The 18,830-nt window shown below is 38.2% G+C and overlaps 1 protein-coding gene across 6 annotated transcripts in view; it reads left to right on the top strand.

Annotated features, from left to right (window-relative positions):
• LOC107675072 (transcription factor HIVEP2-like) overlaps positions 1-13,958 on the top strand; it is a 73,561-nt gene extending 59,603 nt beyond the window's left edge. For all 6 annotated transcript variants that reach the window (XM_016469271.1, XM_016469274.1, XM_016469273.1 and 3 more), the window contains 6 exons: positions 4,130-9,268; positions 9,880-10,031; positions 10,530-10,705; positions 10,895-10,996; positions 11,338-12,263; positions 13,061-13,958. In XM_016469271.1, the coding sequence (XP_016324757.1) occupies positions 4,400-9,268; positions 9,880-10,031; positions 10,530-10,705; positions 10,895-10,996; positions 11,338-12,263; positions 13,061-13,795 (6,960 nt within the window). In that variant the 5' untranslated portion in view covers positions 4,130-4,399 and the 3' untranslated portion in view covers positions 13,796-13,958. The remainder of the gene's footprint in view (positions 1-4,129; positions 9,269-9,879; positions 10,032-10,529; positions 10,706-10,894; positions 10,997-11,337; positions 12,264-13,060) is intronic.
• Positions 13,959-18,830: the final 4,872 nt, after the last annotated feature.

The following is an 18,830-nucleotide window of genomic DNA, read 5'->3' as shown; positions in this document are numbered from 1 at the left end:
TACATATCATCTAATTCTTTCCGAGTCATTTACACTACTGAAGTTGCTTATATTTGTGCTTGAATCAACAGATCACACCATAAGCGGCTTTGGATTGCAAAACCATCTCTTAAAAAAGTGGGGGAGCGGTAAATGGACAAGCTTGACTGAATTACCCTAGTTGTATATTGCTATAACCCTGTAACTTTGGCAGGAGTTAAGCAGCCAGGCAGCTGATAATCACAGTGTTAAAGAGCATGACTCAGAATATTTAAAGAACATAGCTTGGCAAAAAAAAAATGTTCCAGGTCTACTTCGATTTTATTCTTTATTTAGTTGTTCATTTATATATTTATTTGTTTGCAGTCTTGCAGTGTCCTGCGGTGAACTTCGGGGAGATAAGGCATTTCCACTGCATAATGGCTTTAAAAGTGATAGCGCTTTAAAAAGACAGGGAGTCTCCCTTCAAGTGAAAAGGATATCCAAATAGCTTAGAATGTGACATAATGCTTCTACAAATCCTTTTAGGACTGCTGCACCGTGCGGCATTCATTGACAAACAGACTTTGAGAAGACTGCTGTTAATCCTCTCACTGGAATCTGACAGCAGAACTGTAAAATGCATAATCCTTGCCTTAGATTAGGTGGTGTATATTTATTCATGAGCAAGCATCCTCATAAAAAAAATGTTTTGAACTATGTGTGTAGAACAGTACATACTGTAGATTGACTCTTTAACAGTGGCAGAGAGCACAGGTACTTCATGCCATATAAGATTTTTGTAACCTCTTTTGGTTTATGTAATATGACATAGTCATTCTATTGCGAATTCTGATGGATTTGCTGTGAATGGAGGTACTGCTCTTACCCTCTTCACAGTGTGTGTACCACACATGCGCTTTCAAATTATAAGCACATCTATTTGCCTCTAAAAAATGTGATTAAAAGTATTTTTAACCTCCCTTAAAAACATAGGTTATGCAATTCATTCAGTAGATGCAGTGTCTCGCAACCCAAAAACCCATCATGTCATGAAAGGCAAGAAAAGAGCAGGGAAAAGCATGAGCAATAGGGCTGGATGGTATGATGAAATGCGTCATGGCAACAGTACAAAGTGTCTATAGGTACAGTTTTTGCTATTGTTTATATTGCGGTAGGTATAAATATCCGCACAGTGCAGTACTACTTAAATTTATCAACATGTGAGGGTGATAAAGAAACATGCATGAATGAGAGAATAAAGTGCTTGGGGAAAAATGTATCAGTATATTGTCAATATATTGGATCCTTGCAGTAGGTCTTAAAGTGACAGCAGCCTATAATACCTGCTGCAGTCTATGGCATGTTAATCAAACAACAAAATAAAAATCTATGTACTTTATAGTAGTATCAGGAGTATCTTGAAACTACATTGTAGTAATTTTTTAGGGCTGGTCCGAATACCATTTTTTGAGCTTCGAAGCCTTCGGAGGGAGGGGGCTGAACATATTCTTCTCTCTTATAAAGGCAGGAATCTCTGTGTCTGTCTGTCTGTTTGCATTTTTATGTCGAGAACCGTTCATCCAAACGACTTCATGTGTGGTGGATGTGTTGCTGCGGACCCAAGGGAGTGCAGTGTCGCATTTTGGTGCAATATGTACACGCGACACGTTCAGAATTAATATACTTTTAATAAACTACAGAACAGCGCAAGCCAGAAGCGGCGCGCCTCACGCGGGCAGGGCTTATATGCTCCGAGAACGAACACTGCACTAGTGATACAAAACACACAGGTATGTTAAGAGCAATACTTTTAATGTAGACAAATTATTATTAGGCTGGGCTAATGTATGTTTTTTTTTTTTTATGACTGCCGTATTCGCAAGTATTTTCCAAGCAAATTAAGTGCACGTTTTTATCATGTGTAAAATTACTGATTAACATGGTGGATAAAAGCAGCTCGTTTGTTTTACACCAACAATATACAATAGGCGTACTACTTACAGAACTCAGGTGATTTTTCAAACTTGATGTGCTGTTGTGGTAGGCCAGTTTCAAACCGCATATTTGGCACACTGCCTTTGTCTTGTCACTCAATTTAAAGCTGATGTCTTCGGCATTTTTGTCTTCTCTTCCAGATAGGGATGCTCATTTTAACCAGTTAACCATTAACCGACCGTAAGAATTTTGACCGATTAATACAATCAGTTAAACGGTTTAAAAAGTAATTAATTTATCAAAATATTTAAAAAGGTTTGCTGCATGGTTAAAATACTCTACGCGTATAAAAAACAATTGCGTTTTTTAGAGAAAAAAAACATAAGTCGCATATAAGTCGCATTTTATTATTTCATTCAGAAATAGACCTAATGTTATTATAATGTTTACAAACATTATAATAACCACTGTAAACATAGCTACGCTATTTTAGTTCCCCTCACTCCACAACAAATCCTTTCAATTAACAGTATTTAGAAAATAACGAATTAAAAATATAAAAAGCTATATCTATATAAACGACAAGCCAAAACGAATTCATTTAAACTAAAATGAAACTTAAACCAACGTTGGGTCTCTCATTCGACACAAAATCAAATGTTTCCGTATTTGCGATGTATTTGAATGCCAGAATATTATTTATGTACTTCACTCACTTTCCAATATCCACGTAAAACAAAATGTTTTGGATAACGTCACGGCGGTACAGTGACAACGCTTAACGGCACAGATTTTACTACATATTTAAACTGAGCAGTGTGTTTTTTTTCATATGTGTGACTGACTGCATTTTATTATGATAATGAGCAGGCTGCATTGTCAAGTTAGCAATGCTTAACTGTGTGCGCGCATGCAGCGCCAGCGCAATCACTTGAATTGTTTCCTTCTAACAGTGGAAGCAACTACTCTTTTTAGTCATAAAGATAATCGGAATTGTAAAAGATTTGCCTTTATTTGTGTACATTCACAATAAAAACAAATCTTTGTGCTTTTGTAAAATAAACCTAAAGAAAAATAGGATGCCGCTTTCTGCCATCTGGTTTCCTTTCGTGCAGCTCAAAAATGAACCGAAACTCTGCATACTAGGCTACTAGTAATTTTATAGAAATTTTTCTGTGTCATTGCATTCTAAAAGCCTCACTAATTTACAGAATTGGGCAGAAAGTTTGTTGTGCAAATGTGCATGTTGCTATAGGAAACTGCCTGACAATGCTGTACATTTAAAATTGTTGCTTTAGTGCAACAGCAACTAGGGAGTTCAACTCATAGTTTGTCTTGGTTTGTGAACACATACTTTCCTGTGTCAGGCATGGAAGAATTATGAAAACAAAATGAACCAAATGTTAATGTTTCAAGTGCTATAAATACCAGTGGTTTTTCTGCCCTGCTATTTTTAGTGCTCACATCGCCTTCCAGACACCAGCGTCACACAGTTTCCTCACTCATACTCAGGCAATGCTGTCTGTTGCAATCAGAATGAGCCTAAGATTAAGATATACATCACACAGATAATTCAGTACCTTCCCTTTACAAACACGTTCATGTTCTGTTTATTGCTTTGAGTACATACTGTACCTTAAGGCTGTATTTTGGTCTGTAATTCTCCCACCTTTGTCTTTAAGTGTTCACAGTGTTAATGTTTTTAAAAGCATTGAAAAACCCAAAACTCTTAAGGAAGAAAATGCTTAGAGTTTGCCCTTTAAACACCCAAACACCCACACACACTACGTAGAATGTCATTTGCATTCCTTGGGCTATTTTTATATGTTTGTGTCTCTTTAGGAAATGAGTGGGCAAGGTTGTTAATGATGACTCATGAGCAGAGGGAGGTGGTAGCTCCTCTGCATCAGTTCATTGAAAACTCTTGACACACTTGCTAGGCAAGAGGTACACAGCTGCACAGCTGCCTAGATATCAAACTGAAAGAAATATAACAAGAAAGCAAGCTGTAATTGAAGTATGATGAGCAACCAGCCATAGAGTCACATGATCAACTGAGTATTTTTTCGCCAGCTTTTTTAGACATCAGCTTTTTAAAAATGTTAAGGTAGTAATGTTAAATATGCAGCATTTTCTTTAATACATGTAGAAAAACAATCCCTTGTCTAAAAATAATCTTTAAACTTACATTTATTTTATTTATTATTATTATTTATTTTTTCTTCTCTTATAGATACTGACACATCAGAGGACATTAAACAGAAGAGGAACAAGCTTGAATGAAACAAAAAGTGAATGTACTGTTCAAATGAGTGATGGAAAGATACTGGCCTGATTGTCAAAGAGGGACATAATTTACATTTTAAAGTGGAGCAACACTTTAACTATGGAAGTGGAAGGACCTTTTATTTAGGAGTCACTTAAGTAACTCATCTGGCATGACAGCGTACATTAATGAAATTTAGCAAACATCTTAAGAAACCCCATTGAATTACTCAGAAAAATGGAGACACGTGAACCTGCTGTTGGCCAAAAATGCACCAAGGAGCAACGGGAAAAGAACCCCTTACAAAGAAAATGGGTGTCTGAGCCCTCTGCTGGATCGAAAAGATGTACCTTCGCAGATCCAGATGTTAAAAGACACATGCATCGTGAACAAAGTCTTACAAGTGGGACAAGCCTTGCTAGCTCCACTCAGAAGTTTAGCTCTGGAAAGCTGATGTCATCTGCAGTGACACACTCATCACAAGAAAGCCAGTTTCAACAGGTCTTCCCTCGGCCTTACTCCTACCAGCTGCCACATTCATACCCGCAGGAGCCTTTCCTTGGTGGTACAAAGCCACAACCTGGGTTAGAGGCCCATGCCTGGTCTTACTCTGGTCAAATGCAATCTCTGCCACCAGATGATATGTTTCCTGTACACTCCCGCTCTCATGGAGTATTTCCCCGTCAGAAGTCTCCAGCTAGTTTTGGCCAGTTTTCCCAATCTGGACCTGAGCAGCCAGATGAAAGTCATAAGAAGGAACAAAAACCCAAGAAGCCAGGAAAATACATATGTCACTACTGTGGCAGGGCATGTGCTAAACCCAGTGTGCTTAAAAAACACATCCGTTCCCACACAGGGGAGCGTCCTTATCCCTGTGTTCCATGTGGTTTCTCATTCAAAACCAAGATCAATTTGTATAAACATAGAAAATCTCATGCTCATGCTATCAAAGCAGGACTTGTTCCATTCTCTGAGTTAGCAACTCGAACAGACACTGATCAAGCATCTTCAGTTGGGGAAGCAGAGGCACACTCTGATGGTGAACAAAGCACTGACACTGATGAAGAAACTGCAGAAGGTGCAATGTTCCCTGAAAAACGTAGCCCACAGATATCATTTGAGTCTGACAAGAGCCCAATGGAAAGGGGACCAGCATATGCAGATCCAGCAGAGGTACTGTCCGTGGCATCTATGAAAGTGCCTATTTTAATTGTTCCAAAACAAGGGGTACCATCACCTGCCACAGAGTGTCCCCAGTTTACAGACATTAAAGGTTCAGTTATTGGTGGACAGATGGGCAGAGGAGATGAATCTCATACTTTTAAACAGAGACTTGCCTTAAGACTCACTGAGAAAAAGGACCAGGATTCAGAGCAGTCTCAAAATCTCTTGAGCCCCCACAGCAAAGGTAGCACTGATTCTGGTTATTTTTCCCGCTCAGAGAGTGCTGAACAGCAGATCAGCCCACCCAACACCAATGCAAAGACATATGAAGAGATAATGTTTGGAAGGACTTGGTACCACAGAACCAACTCCAGATCTAGACAATCAGTCACAGTTGGGATGTTAGCTATTGTTAGTCAAGACACTAATATCAACAAGTCTAGTGCCATGCAGGAGTTGGCCATGGGAAAGATATCAGAGGGTCATGTATTTTATCAAAGGGATTGCGCAGAATCACAATTAATTGCTGGATGTGACCCAAAGCATTATCATGCTGGCTCTTGCCAAACTAACACAGGTCTTTTGGAAGCACCCTCTGATTCAGGGCCACTTATTAGAAGCAACTCAATGCCAACACCTTCCCCAACCAACCTCAATGTCCCACCAAGTCTAAGAGGGAGTCACTCATTTGATGAGATGATGACCCAAGATGATGTCTTTTATGGAGGAGCTGCGGGTCTAAAAAGATTAAGGAGACAGGCCGCCTTTGAACACTCTGCCCAAGAAGGTCATGGAGAATCAGAGAACTATGGGAAAATCCCAGGTCCAAACTCAAGTTTGAAAATGGGAGAGAGAGGGCCTCTGATGCCAGAATTTAAAGGCTCTGTGTCAGAGATGGCTTGCCCAGAAGTACGCACTGCATACGCTTCATATGGTACAAAGGTGGGAATGACAGAGTTTACCACAAGAAAACGGCGCATGAAAAAGAGTGTGGGTGAAGAGGAAGATTGCCTTGGACAAGATGATAGCAGTCGAAGTGGCTCCACTGAAATGACAGGGGATTATGAGCTAATACAAGGAAGTCAAGATTCTGCTAAGGCTTCTCCTGCTAGTAAGGGATCCATGTTTAGAGCACACAGCCCATCAGACAGTTTTGACAGAGGCTCATGTATGACTCCAGATGACATTGTACTTGTTCAAGATTCAGACACGAAGACTGCTGGTAATGTAATATCTGTCATTCAACATACTAATTCGCTGAGCAGGCCAAACTCATTTGAGAAGACTGAATCAATTGAACATCCATTTTATCAGCCAGATAAGCATGCTGGACATCATTCTGAGCAATCAGACTCAGAGAACATTGATGATGTGCAGAGCCCTGATTCTCATTATAGATCAGAAAGCATGGAACAGCAGCAGGGTGACAATGAACATGGATCTTTCTCTTCTAACCCATTGTATCATATGCCCCACAAACTTGTACGACAACCCAACATTCAAGTGCCTGAAATACGAGTTACAGAAGAGCCTGACAAACCAGAAAAAGAACCTGAAGTACCAGTGAAAGAACCAGAGAAACATGTTGAGGAATTTCAGTGGCCACAAAGGAGTGAAACATTGTCCCAGCTTCCTGCAGAGAAGCTGCCCCCAAAGAAGAAACGTCTGCGTCTTGCAGATATGGAACACTCTTCTGGGGAGTCAAGCTTTGAGTCTACTTGTACTAGCCTTTCAAGAAGCCCTAGTCAAGAAAGTAACTTATCTCATAGCTCAAGCTTTTCAGTGTCATTTGACAGAGAGGAAAGCATCAAATCTGTATCCCCAACTAAGCAAGATGACTTTGCTAAGCAGTCTGAGTTCTTAACTGTTCCAGGCAGTGGCCATTCTCTGTCTATACCAGGCCATCATCAAAGAGAGATGCGACGCTCATCATCAGAGCAGGCACCCTGTGCTTTACCCACTGAAGTACCAGAAATACGTAGTAAGTCATTTGATTATGGAAGTCTTTCAACCGGTTCAAGACAAGGAGAAGTTTATGCAAGTGCTTCAGCTATGAAGGAGCGTAGACGAGGTTACCTTGTTAGACAGGCATCTCTCAGTGTCTATCCTGAAGTAGTGGTTCAAGAGCCAATCTCAGAATTGAATATCAAACAAGAGCATTCTGAGCATGTTTCTCAAGCTGCTTTAATTGGCACATCTTATTGTGCAACTAGTGACTTGGCAAGACCCAGAAGAGGTACACAGTCAGTTCTTGGATCACATCACTTGCTGCAACAAAGCATCAGTGAGGACAGTCTACCTGAGGATCATTTCCAGAATGCTCCTCGTTTGCCTGCACAGCTTTCATCAGATAGTGAGCATTCAGTGCATGAGCACATGACCCAGGATATAATTCAGCACTCTTCACTTCAGAGCAACCTGCCATCTTCACCTTTCTTGCCATTTCAGCCAATGTTCTGGCATCCTGAATCAACACAAAGAAACAAGCAGCACCTGCCATTCCAGACACAACAGTTACAGAAAGTACATATCAAACAGCCAAATCTACAGCCCATGCTACAGAAACCATACCAACCTCCTCATCAAATTCAGGTGCAAACAGACTCAAAAACCGACGGGGCAAGTCACAACTATCCATATCCCTCAAGAGCCTCCCCACAGCAACTTGGGGCCTTGTCATCTAAAGTGCTTACTACAAGCTTCTTACAACAAGTTCAGCCTATCTTTGCCACTCAAAATGTAGGTTCACAACCATCACTCCCTGGAATGCTGGTACCAGTCAGGATCCAAACAAATGTGCCATCTTATGGTAGTGTTATTTATACAAGTGTTTCACAACTCCTTGTCACTCATTCTCAGAGCACAACTTCTATCAGAGTTTTATGCACAGACAATGTGTCGACTGTTTCACTAACAGGCACTGCATCAAAGCACCAAGTAGGCATCAATTTATCCAAAATATTAGGACATTCAGAAGGGTCCTTTAATATTCCAATGTGGAAAGTACCTGAATATTTACCTGGGAGCCTTAATACAGGAATTCCTTTGTCTTTGACGTCAGGAACTATCTCTACTACAGATGCTTCCTCTAGTAACGGGGGGAGTAAGAGAATGTTGTCGCCAGCTAGCAGTCTTGAGCTTTTTATTGAAACCAAACAACAGAAACGGGTCAAGGAAGAAAAGATGTATGGCCAGATAGTAAAAGAGCTTAGTGCAGTTGAGCTGAGCAATTCCAGTGCACTGAAAGATAAGTCCCCCAAACCTGAATTTTCAAAGAGAGATGACTCCATAGATGAACAAGAGAGGATGTCCTCATCTCCACCCACTGATTTCTTGTCATCTAAATTCCTTGGGTACCCATCTGCACCTCATTTATCTGATGTGCCACCAAAAGACAACTTCATCCCACCCTTGCAAATTATTACAAATGTGGCTAGCAGACCAGATTCCCCAGAACAGCTTGATGTTGATGAGTCTACCCCAGAGGCAAGCTCAAGCCCACAATCAGTAATCTCCTCGAGTGATACTCAAGAAGAATCTAAGCAGAACATTGGTAACAAGTACCCAGTAAACATGCTGGTGCAGCTAGCTGCCAATCAGGGTGGTGGAGTTGTTGGTAGCACTCTTCTGCTTACTGACCTGGCAGATGTCCATCAGTTTTTTCAATTCCCAAGTCTTCGCACACCAACCAGTGTCAGCTGGTGCTTCCTAAATTATACTAAGCCAAATTACGCACACACGACTCCCCTAACCTCTGTGTATGGTTCTTGGTGCGTCAGCTCTTACAACCCCAACCCACTCAACCTCAGCACCAAGGCCACCTTGGCACTTCTGCGGTCCAAACAGAGGAAGAACACAGAGATGTATACAATGGCTGCTATGTGTCAACCTGGCACTGGAAAACTTGTTTCATCCCTCCGGTGGAAACAGAAGTTTGAGCAGGTAGTCCTAACTGCTCCTAAAAATACACAAGAACACATAAAAAAAAAAAATTCTAATTAAATTCAAAAGAAAAATATTTACAAATAACAATATGCATTTAATTCCATTGATTTGTCAATAAATATTAATTTTAAAACATTGCAGATATTAATAGTAATTTATATAGACAGAAAATAGATATATATTGTAAACAAATACTTTAAATATTACATTTTAAATATTATTAAAGCTAAATTTACCTTTTGCAACTTGTGAAATTATGAAATGCAATATATTTGTTAGCAAGATATGCATGAGTAAGTTCACTTTGGTTTGGGTCAGCACAGCTTAAAGACACTATACAAATATAAAGAACAAGCTCGTAAAGAATCCTTGTTCTGTTATTTCTCACATAGAATGTTAGGGAAAGCAGACCATTGTATTATTATTTTTTATTATTATTGTTGTTGTTGAAACAAAAGTTGCCTTTTGCTCATGTTTTTATTTTTCAAATGATCAAAATGATAAAAAATGAACAACAAGAAAATGCACAGACCAACTTATGTTGCTTATGTTTTATGCTTACAGTTTTAGGGTTTATTATTCAATCTCTTTTTTGTTTACATTTCCAGTTGAAGCCAGAGCTTATACAGTTGGATGTTGGAAGGTTTGGGAAGAAAATTAAGGGAATCAACTCAAGAGACAGGGTAAAAGAGGACCATGGAGAGAAAGAAGCTTCTTCAAAGCAGGCTGAAGCTACTCGCATCAAAATCTTTGAAGGAGGGTATGTGAAGATGTGTGGTTACTTTCTTGAACATATAAGTGTTCTTTATACAAGATAGGGCTTCCCTTTTTCTAAAATCCAATTAAAAGTTTTATACTGCTGGGGAACAAATATTAGGAGCTGAGGAAATCAACATCTATCAACATACAAATTTAATGGTGCAATGGCTAAATCAGTTGAACTCAAGAATCTGGAAAGTCTATGACTACAGTGTGTGTGTGTGTATATATATACTGTATATATATAAATTCATGCTTTTAAAGCATTGGGTGCTCCATATAATGTTATCCTGTGTAAGGAAAAAAAACTTAAATTGATACGGCTGTGAAAATATTTTAGTTTAAAACATATAAAAGAATAATGCCTTCAAAATATATAATGTGCTCTTTTTGATGCGATTTCTTTCCCCATCAGCATTCACCAATATATTTGAAAACGATGTTGATGATGTTAATGTCAACAATGATGTTAATAACCCTTTCCTTGTTTTTATTTCAGGTACAAATCCAATGAAGACTATGTTTATGTGCGTGGCCGAGGCCGGGGAAAGTACATCTGTGAGGAGTGTGGGATCCGCTGTAAAAAGCCAAGCATGCTGAAGAAACATATTCGCACACACACAGATGTCAGGCCATATGTCTGCAAGTTCTGCAACTTTGCTTTTAAAACAAAAGGTGGGTTTTCTCATCCATTTCCAATAACCACACACATGCAAATGCACACAAAACATTTTAAAACATAATTTGATAATTTGAATAAAACTTTAAAACTAAAACTATTTAATCAGAATAAATCGAGGGCTAGGTATCATTGTGGGCATGCCAATGCAAGCAATTCAAACACTTTAAAATCTGTTTTTTTAGGAAACCTTACAAAACATATGAAGTCAAAAGCTCACATGAAAAAGTGCTTAGAGCTTGGAGTGTCAGTGACATCTGTGGATGAGGCGGAAACAGAAGAACCAGGTATGATTCCGATTCTGCATACATTTTATTGAGAGGAGCCAATACTGCAATATATGTTGGCGGCTGGAAGTAGCACTAGTCCAGGAAAATTAGCCTAATTAAAAACAGAACCCTGCTACTGCCAGTTTTAAATAAAATAACCAAATTAAAACTAAAAATAATATTTTCCCCATTTGATCACATGTTCTATCAAAGGAAGGCAAAGTAACCCAGTAACCTTTCTAGACCAACTGATATTTAGGACTAAACTAAACACAATTTGCTATTAAAACACCTCAAACAATGCTGATTAACCTGTGAAAGTCAGTTGAGAAAATGTGCTATTACTCTTGTTTTTCCAGACACCACTGAGGAGGTCCAAAGAGCATCGGAAAAGATTGGCATGTCAGAGATAATGGCAGAGCACCAATTCTCTGATGCTGATGACTCAGAGGGTGCTGAAGAGGATGGTGATGAAGTTGATGAAGATGAGGATGACGATGACGAGTATGATGGTGATTCAACGCCGAAGACACGTTCTCGAAGCACAAGCCCACAGCCATGTGCCATGCCCTCACTCTCCATCACTGCAGTCACCGCTTCACAGGAATCCACACCAGAGCCTCTGGCCTCTATCTCCAAAAAGCCTCTTTTCACTTATTTCACTAGTCTGCCCAGTATTCAGATCACCCAACTCATGGCACCCAGTGAGAAAGCTGGAGAGGCCCAGATGGCTGAATACCAGAAGCTCCTTCAAGGGGCTCTGGGTGAAGATCACACAAACAGACTGGATGTGCCTATCTCTATGGATGAAGACCTTGCGCTCTCTCCGGAACACAGCTCATCCTCCTTTGACTTCTCCTGTTCCCGTCTGTCTTCACCTGGCTGTGATTCCTCCCCTCTGCGAGAAAGCTCACCTTCCTCTAGACGATATCTGTCCCCTCGAAGGGACCTCTCTCCACGTGGCCGTTTGTCACTAAGGCGAGAAGCGTCTCCCCTTAGGCATATCTCCCCCAGGCGGGATGTTTACAGAAGGGATCTGTCACCGAGGAGGGACCTTTCTCCAAGAGGACATCTTTCTCCCATCTCCCAGACAGGACGGCCGACATCCCCAGGAAGGGATCTCTCGGGCAGACTTTCTCCCAGAAGCCGCAGGGGCAAGATCAGACCTGTGTCCCCCAGGAGGGGTCTCCATTATCAAAGCGGCCCATGGGTGCACAGCCCCAGCCCACATGCAGAGATGATATCATTAAGCCAAAAGACCAAAAGAAATGCAGAACTTGAGGTGGTAAGTTGTTATATAACTTATAACAGTTCAAACTTTAAATCAAAATTAATATAGCTATAAACAGTGCACTAGCTAGGCAACCATATCAAGTCCTTAAAATTACACGGTGCAAATGGCTGCATACTTTACATCCATGCCAAGTTTGGTGAGTCAAAGGATAAAAAGTCATTGCTGTTCAAAGTGAGGAATAATAATGATAATGATATGCCAGAGGAAAGGCAATAGCCAGCATACAGTATGTTGTATCCTTAATGAAGTATACAAAACATAAGTATATGATTGCAATGCAGGTGTGGACAAGTAAATTGTAGTGGTAGTCAGTTAATGTTTCCAACTAACAAATGGCCATCATACAACAGGATGGAGCATTTCTATTTATACTGTATACTAGTTGATTTAGAACTCCCTGGAGAAAATGGAAAACTGCAGTGCCTATACAGTGTAAGCAGTAATGTAATTCATTTCAGTGCTACCTGGCTTGTTACCATGGAGTTAGGGGGATAATAAGATAAATGAGCAATGTCTATTATGTAAGCTTGGCCCTTTTTACTGGCAACTGTTGTTTTTGTTCTTTGCGGTCTTGGTAAATTTTCCAAACTTTCCAAGAGGTCCAGTTTAAATAACTGTGAAACAAGCCCCAGATAAGCAGAATAACAGACAAGTATTTCAAGAATTCTTTGCCAATCTTATCACCTAAGGTGAATTTTAGCTTCACAAGGATTTGTCTAAACACTGCCTTTAAGATTTTCCAGGAATATTTTGTTAACGTAAATAAACCATATCTTCCAACTGTTTAGGACCAGCGAAAGACATCTCATCTTCAAGGGGATGCTCGCAATGCAGACGCCCCCAGCATCCACCAGGGATTATTTAGCCACCTTCCCCTGCACTCCCAGCAACAGATCCGCACTCCGTTCTCCATGATACCCATTGGTGGCATCCAGATGGTACATTCTGTGCCCACTTCTGTCACCGGTCATGTCCACCCCACGCGCCTTCCCCTACAGAAGAGCACCTCGGAGGAGTCCAGCACCAGTGAGGTGTCCTTCCACCTTTCCGAGGGTAGAGGGCCCACCAGCAGAGGCCCAGAAGACTCACCCCAGTCCCAAGAAAAATCCATGTCCCCCAAGGCTCCATCACCTTCCTCACAAAAGTCACGAGACGACAGCACCAACAAGGAGAGCAAGCAGGAAGAGTGCATCCAAACGTGCACTAAGGCAATCGCCTCGCTGTGCATTGCCTCAGAAGAAAATCCTGAAAAATCGACAGTTCTAATTGATCCTTACCATCAGCACACATTATCTCATTCACCCGCAGCTCAGCAAGACTATTGCAGCTCAGAGATCAGTCACCCCCTACACTCCAGAGCAGAGAGCAGTGTGTCTGCCACATCAAAGACTCCCACAGCAAGCCATCCTACTCTCTACAACACAGAGACGGCAGAGCAAGCGTCTGGCCAACAGGGCCGTGGAGAGAGGCCAGTGACCATAAAGAAAGGCAAAGATTTAAAAGACGCTATTAACAACAGGTGAACAAGCTCGAAGGGAGAGTGGTAAATTATACTCACACATTTTATATTTACACATGTACATCCATGCACACACGGAAAATCAGTCTCAAAACTGAACTGATTCAGTGGTTTTAATGTACATGTATAGCATATGCCTTTTATAACATGGTTTGCTATCTCAACTATAATTACTTTCTTATTTACAGTTTCAACTTATTTAAAGTTTCAAAGAATATACATATATCTAAATATATATGTGTTAACTTATATATGAGCCTGACCAAAATTGCTTATGGACTTTGTCTGGTACTTTTAAAAAATGTACAGATGTGTGTGCCTTTTCTTTACTTTTTGCTTATATTCTTATAAGCATTAAACAGAAAGACGTGTAAATATATATCGAGTTTTGTGTATCCTGCTTTGTAATAAATGCAATTTACCGTCTTTTTGGACACTTTTAGTCTGAATGATGTGAAGTATCAATACATGTAAGGTTGCACTAAAACATATTTTTATATGTGTGAAATTAAATGGCTTTTGTGTACAGCAGCAATTCTATAATACTATTTATTGTATCATGTTTCATAAATTGTACATTTTTCTTAATGTTGTGGATGCCTTTTCTATGTAAAGCATGGGTTTTGCTATTGCATAATTAGAGTAAAAAATTATGTACATGTAATATGGCTTTATATATTTAGAAGTATGTGTGCATATACTTCTCAGTAAACTCGCTTTATTTAGAATTCTATATAATTTAAGTAAATGTTTATATACCTAGTATACAGAAAAATGATATATCTGCACATGTTTTGGAATGACACCCACATACAGTATGGTAGTTGGTTCTAAGTGCTTGTACACTTCTCTTTCCTATTGGCTGGTAGGCTACACTAGTTGTAATTTCACCGTTCACATTTTAAATGTAGAACTGTTAAGCATTAAGTGACTCAACTTTCGCACTTCTGCATTTCCTCCACCACTTATTGAGGTAGATGTGAACGGTATTTTGATCTTCTGTGAATTATGTTGCTTGAAGTATTTGACTTGTTGATGATTAGTATGGGGAACATTTCAACAGATGTAAATATCGGATGCTTACGGTTCTGTATATGCTCATAGCCATACATATTCACACATTGAAGGAGTTCGTCATGGGCCATGCCATCAGTCCTTAAACACTTTTATAAATGTACATACGAAAACTCCAATACTGAGAACTCCTATAATGCACCTTATGTTTCCTAAACCTTCCTAAAGAATCCCAAAATATATCACTTTTAGTACTGGGATTGGATTTTTTTTTTTTTTGAGTTGAAGCAACCTAACTGAACTGGAGTATGGAGCCAGTGCACTCTTGTGCGTATATCTGTATTTTGTATTGTGTGTATATGATTATGTAATTGACTCCTTTGACATTTTTGTTGGTAGTCCCTGCTATCCACTTCACTGTATTAACATGTCTTTCAAACTAAGGTATCAAAAGCACAAATCATTGTATTGAAACAAATAAAAAGAATAAAAGACAAACATAATTAAAAATAATAAAAATAAAAAGGGTAACTTTGTGATTTTCAGTGGAAAAACAATATGTACAATATCAGTTTTGACGAATCACAGCACAGGTGAAAAAAAAAAATACAGATTGCTGTTTTCAAATAAATGCAACTATGGTAACTTTGCATGTCCGTGGTGTCTTAATGCTTCTCTATTTTGCCAGGAAACTGAATTTGGAAAGGATCAGATACAAAATGAGATTGAATCTGTCAGTACACAAAGATACCTTCCATTGCTAATTTTAGTAGTTGTAACTGACTACATGAAAACTGTATCACCACAATGTTAACACATGTTGACACAAATAGGTTGATGTGACATCTTTCGTGCATCTACCAATTAGATCAACCCATCAATCTTCTTGCTTTCACTTGTTTTTCTAAAAGTCTTATCAGTCTTTTAAATAATTTTAATCTAAACAGTTAGAAAAGTAGTTGTAAACTTCTAATAATCATTGATGTGATCACTTGCATACTCAAAATCACATTTTTTTTTAGACAAAATTTAGTTTTAAAGGAAGCTTGACCTTGAACCTACAATATTTTCCGACTAATCTACACACAACTTTTGCTCCCTAAAATTTCATCTCGACATCTATTACAACATAAGAACTGACTAGAAGATCCTCATAATGGATCATATAATAATTGCTGTTAATAGTGTTCATCATCTGTTTGATTACGTCTTTAATTGATTTTTCCGTACATTTCTGCCATATGTACATTAACTGAGTCACCACTGATAAGCTACCACTAAATATTGTAGAAACTTAATTTGCTGTAAAGTTGCTTTGCAACGATTTGTATTGTGAAAAGCGCTGTACAAATAAACTTGAATTGAAAGATCCACACATTTTGTACATTTAATTAACATTTCACATTAACTGACATGGATCCTGAGCCTCATTAGAAATACATTGTTGTATCAGAAGCAGCGCTACAGATGTTGGGTGTGCTCCTGAAAAATCTTCACATCTACCAATCAGTTATTAAGAGGGTTTGTCAACAGACTGACCTTGTACCATGTCATCCAAAAACTGATCAAGTGCAGATTATTGTATGTCAATAGCACAGCACTTTTGAAACAGTATTATCATTAACATTATGCATTAACATTTTCCTTTGTTTACCATTCTTAATTATTCCCAAAATAAGACCTCATCCATTTATCATTAACTATGTGGTGTCACATGATGTATCATTTACTGTTTAACTTAATGGAATGGAATTGTGCTTCCTGAACAATGTAAGGAGCTCTGAGTGTTTAAAAAAAAAATGTGACATGGTCTCCTCCCTATTAATGAACTGTTTCCCACGCTTCTCTATATACAGAATAATTGCACAATATAGTCTTATGTAACTAAATGTTTTTACTGTGCAAGCAGAAACTCGATTGCTGTCATAAAAATGAAGGTAGCAGAATTATATACAAGTGCACAAATACCACTGGCAATACCACCCATAATAGCACTCTTAAAAGTCTCAACAAATAGCAGCAGCCTTGTTCAAACTGATGGTGATTATAATTAACTGGGACACACAAGCTACAATAAATGTTTGTGATCTATCTAACCAGACTGACATATTTTCCTCTGCTGTTTTATATCTAAACAGCTTCTGTACAGATTGAATATGGAGAAAATAATTAGTATGTTAGGTCTGCACATAGGTTGGGGGACCAACCCAAAGTGCTGCCCCCTTCCATGGGAACATGTTTGGAACAGTTAACATTGTCTTTTTTTTAAATTTTTTATTAAAAGGCAGTCTCTTGCCAAGAAGAGAAGAAAACCACAGCCCACATTTTCCATGTGTAGTAAATGTTCCTACACAGCTTTATTCATGGACAACAGCAGTGCCTGTCCTGCTTGAGGTGACCGGATGTCATATCTGATAGACCCTAGGAATAAAAAAGATCATGTCTGGAGATAATTCTATTGAAAGTCACTGAGAGGTCTCAAACTAAATTTAGTGCATTTTCAAACTTCTCACATTGGCAGTATGTCATAAGCACATGCTGTAGTGTTAAAGTGTGTAAAACTAAGCCTTTTCTTTAAGACATACTGCCATCTGTTGGTTTAGGATATAAATGTGTTTTTTGCTATACATGAACTTTTATGGTTTAATATAAAACTTTTTATTAGACCTTTAATGTTTTAAAAATTCATAGCTTGTGCAATTTTAACTTGTTAATGTCTGTCATATCTACAGATTTTTTCCCCTGATACTTTAATTCAGAAAGGATGCTTAAAATTCATAAAAAATAAAACAAAAGTGAAAATGAAAATATTTGTATTGATATTGAATGTTCTATTCATCCTGATGATCACAGGTATTAAGCAGCACAACACTGATAGCAATATGAAATGTTTCTTGAGCATGAAATCAGCATATTAGAATGACTTCTGAAGCATCATGTGACACTGAAGACTGGAGTAATGATGCTGAAAATTCAGCTTTACATCGCAGGAATAAATTACATTTTTAAATATATAACAGTTAGTTTATATTGTAAAAATATTTCACAATATTATGTTTTTACCGTATTTTTCATCAAATTAATGCAGTCTTGATGAGCATAACAAACTTATTTCAAAAATATTTTAAAAATCTTACCAACCCCAAACTTTAGAATGGTAATTCTCTCTGAACAAGTACTGTAAATTACACAGGGAGGAAACCTAACTTGGTACATTACAAAATTTAAAATGATGAAAAAATATGTTTAAAAATTATCAACAGGGTCCAAAATGTGCAATTCAACTGCTATTTATTTTTTAATATTTTTTTATTTATTCATAATAAAATTATTATTATTATCATGGGTGCACATAAGTTTTTCAGCCTGGTTCTCATATGAGAACCTGGAGATTTGGTTTGGTCCTCACACAGCACATGGTGTGACCCATCAAATATAACTATAAAAAAATAAATTAATAATAGTGATAATATTATTGCACTTTATTTTTTTTAAATAAAATAATAAACTAAATAATAAAGTGTGATAATACTGTTTTATTTTAAAATAAAAAGGGAGTATTACATACAAATACAATTATTTTATAATAAACTTAAAAATAAAATGCTAATATTTTTATTATTTTAATTTGAACCTTAATTATTATTTTTAATTTGAATTATTTTCATTTTTAATTTTCATACTTAAAATCAGCAAGCTTTTATTTTGGCGGGTTGCCGGCAAATAAGTATATGCGCTTCTGGGTTTTGCGCTGCCGATTGTAAAGCGTCAACTGAATGAAATGTCACAGTTTTGCATTGTGCTTTGAAAAAATTAGCGGGTAGCCTAGATTTATGCTTTCAGTTTGAATAGAAATCTTACAGTACAGTTTGTCGATCTAAAATGGTAATTGTGCATTAACAGCGGTCAACCATGTTGGTACGCAAACGTGCGCTCTGAACTAATTTACACAGCGCATTTCTTATTTTGGTCGCGCATGCGGACCTGCGTACCACTTATGTGCACCCCTGATTATTATTATTATT

The sequence above is a fragment of the Sinocyclocheilus anshuiensis genome, unplaced genomic scaffold (assembly GCF_001515605.1).
Source record: "Sinocyclocheilus anshuiensis isolate Anshui unplaced genomic scaffold, SAMN03320099.WGS_v1.1 scaffold776, whole genome shotgun sequence".
Taxonomy (NCBI): domain Eukaryota; kingdom Metazoa; phylum Chordata; class Actinopteri; order Cypriniformes; family Cyprinidae; genus Sinocyclocheilus; species Sinocyclocheilus anshuiensis.
Note: the sequence above shows the minus strand (reverse complement) of the source record. Positions and strands in the feature narration are given on the sequence as shown.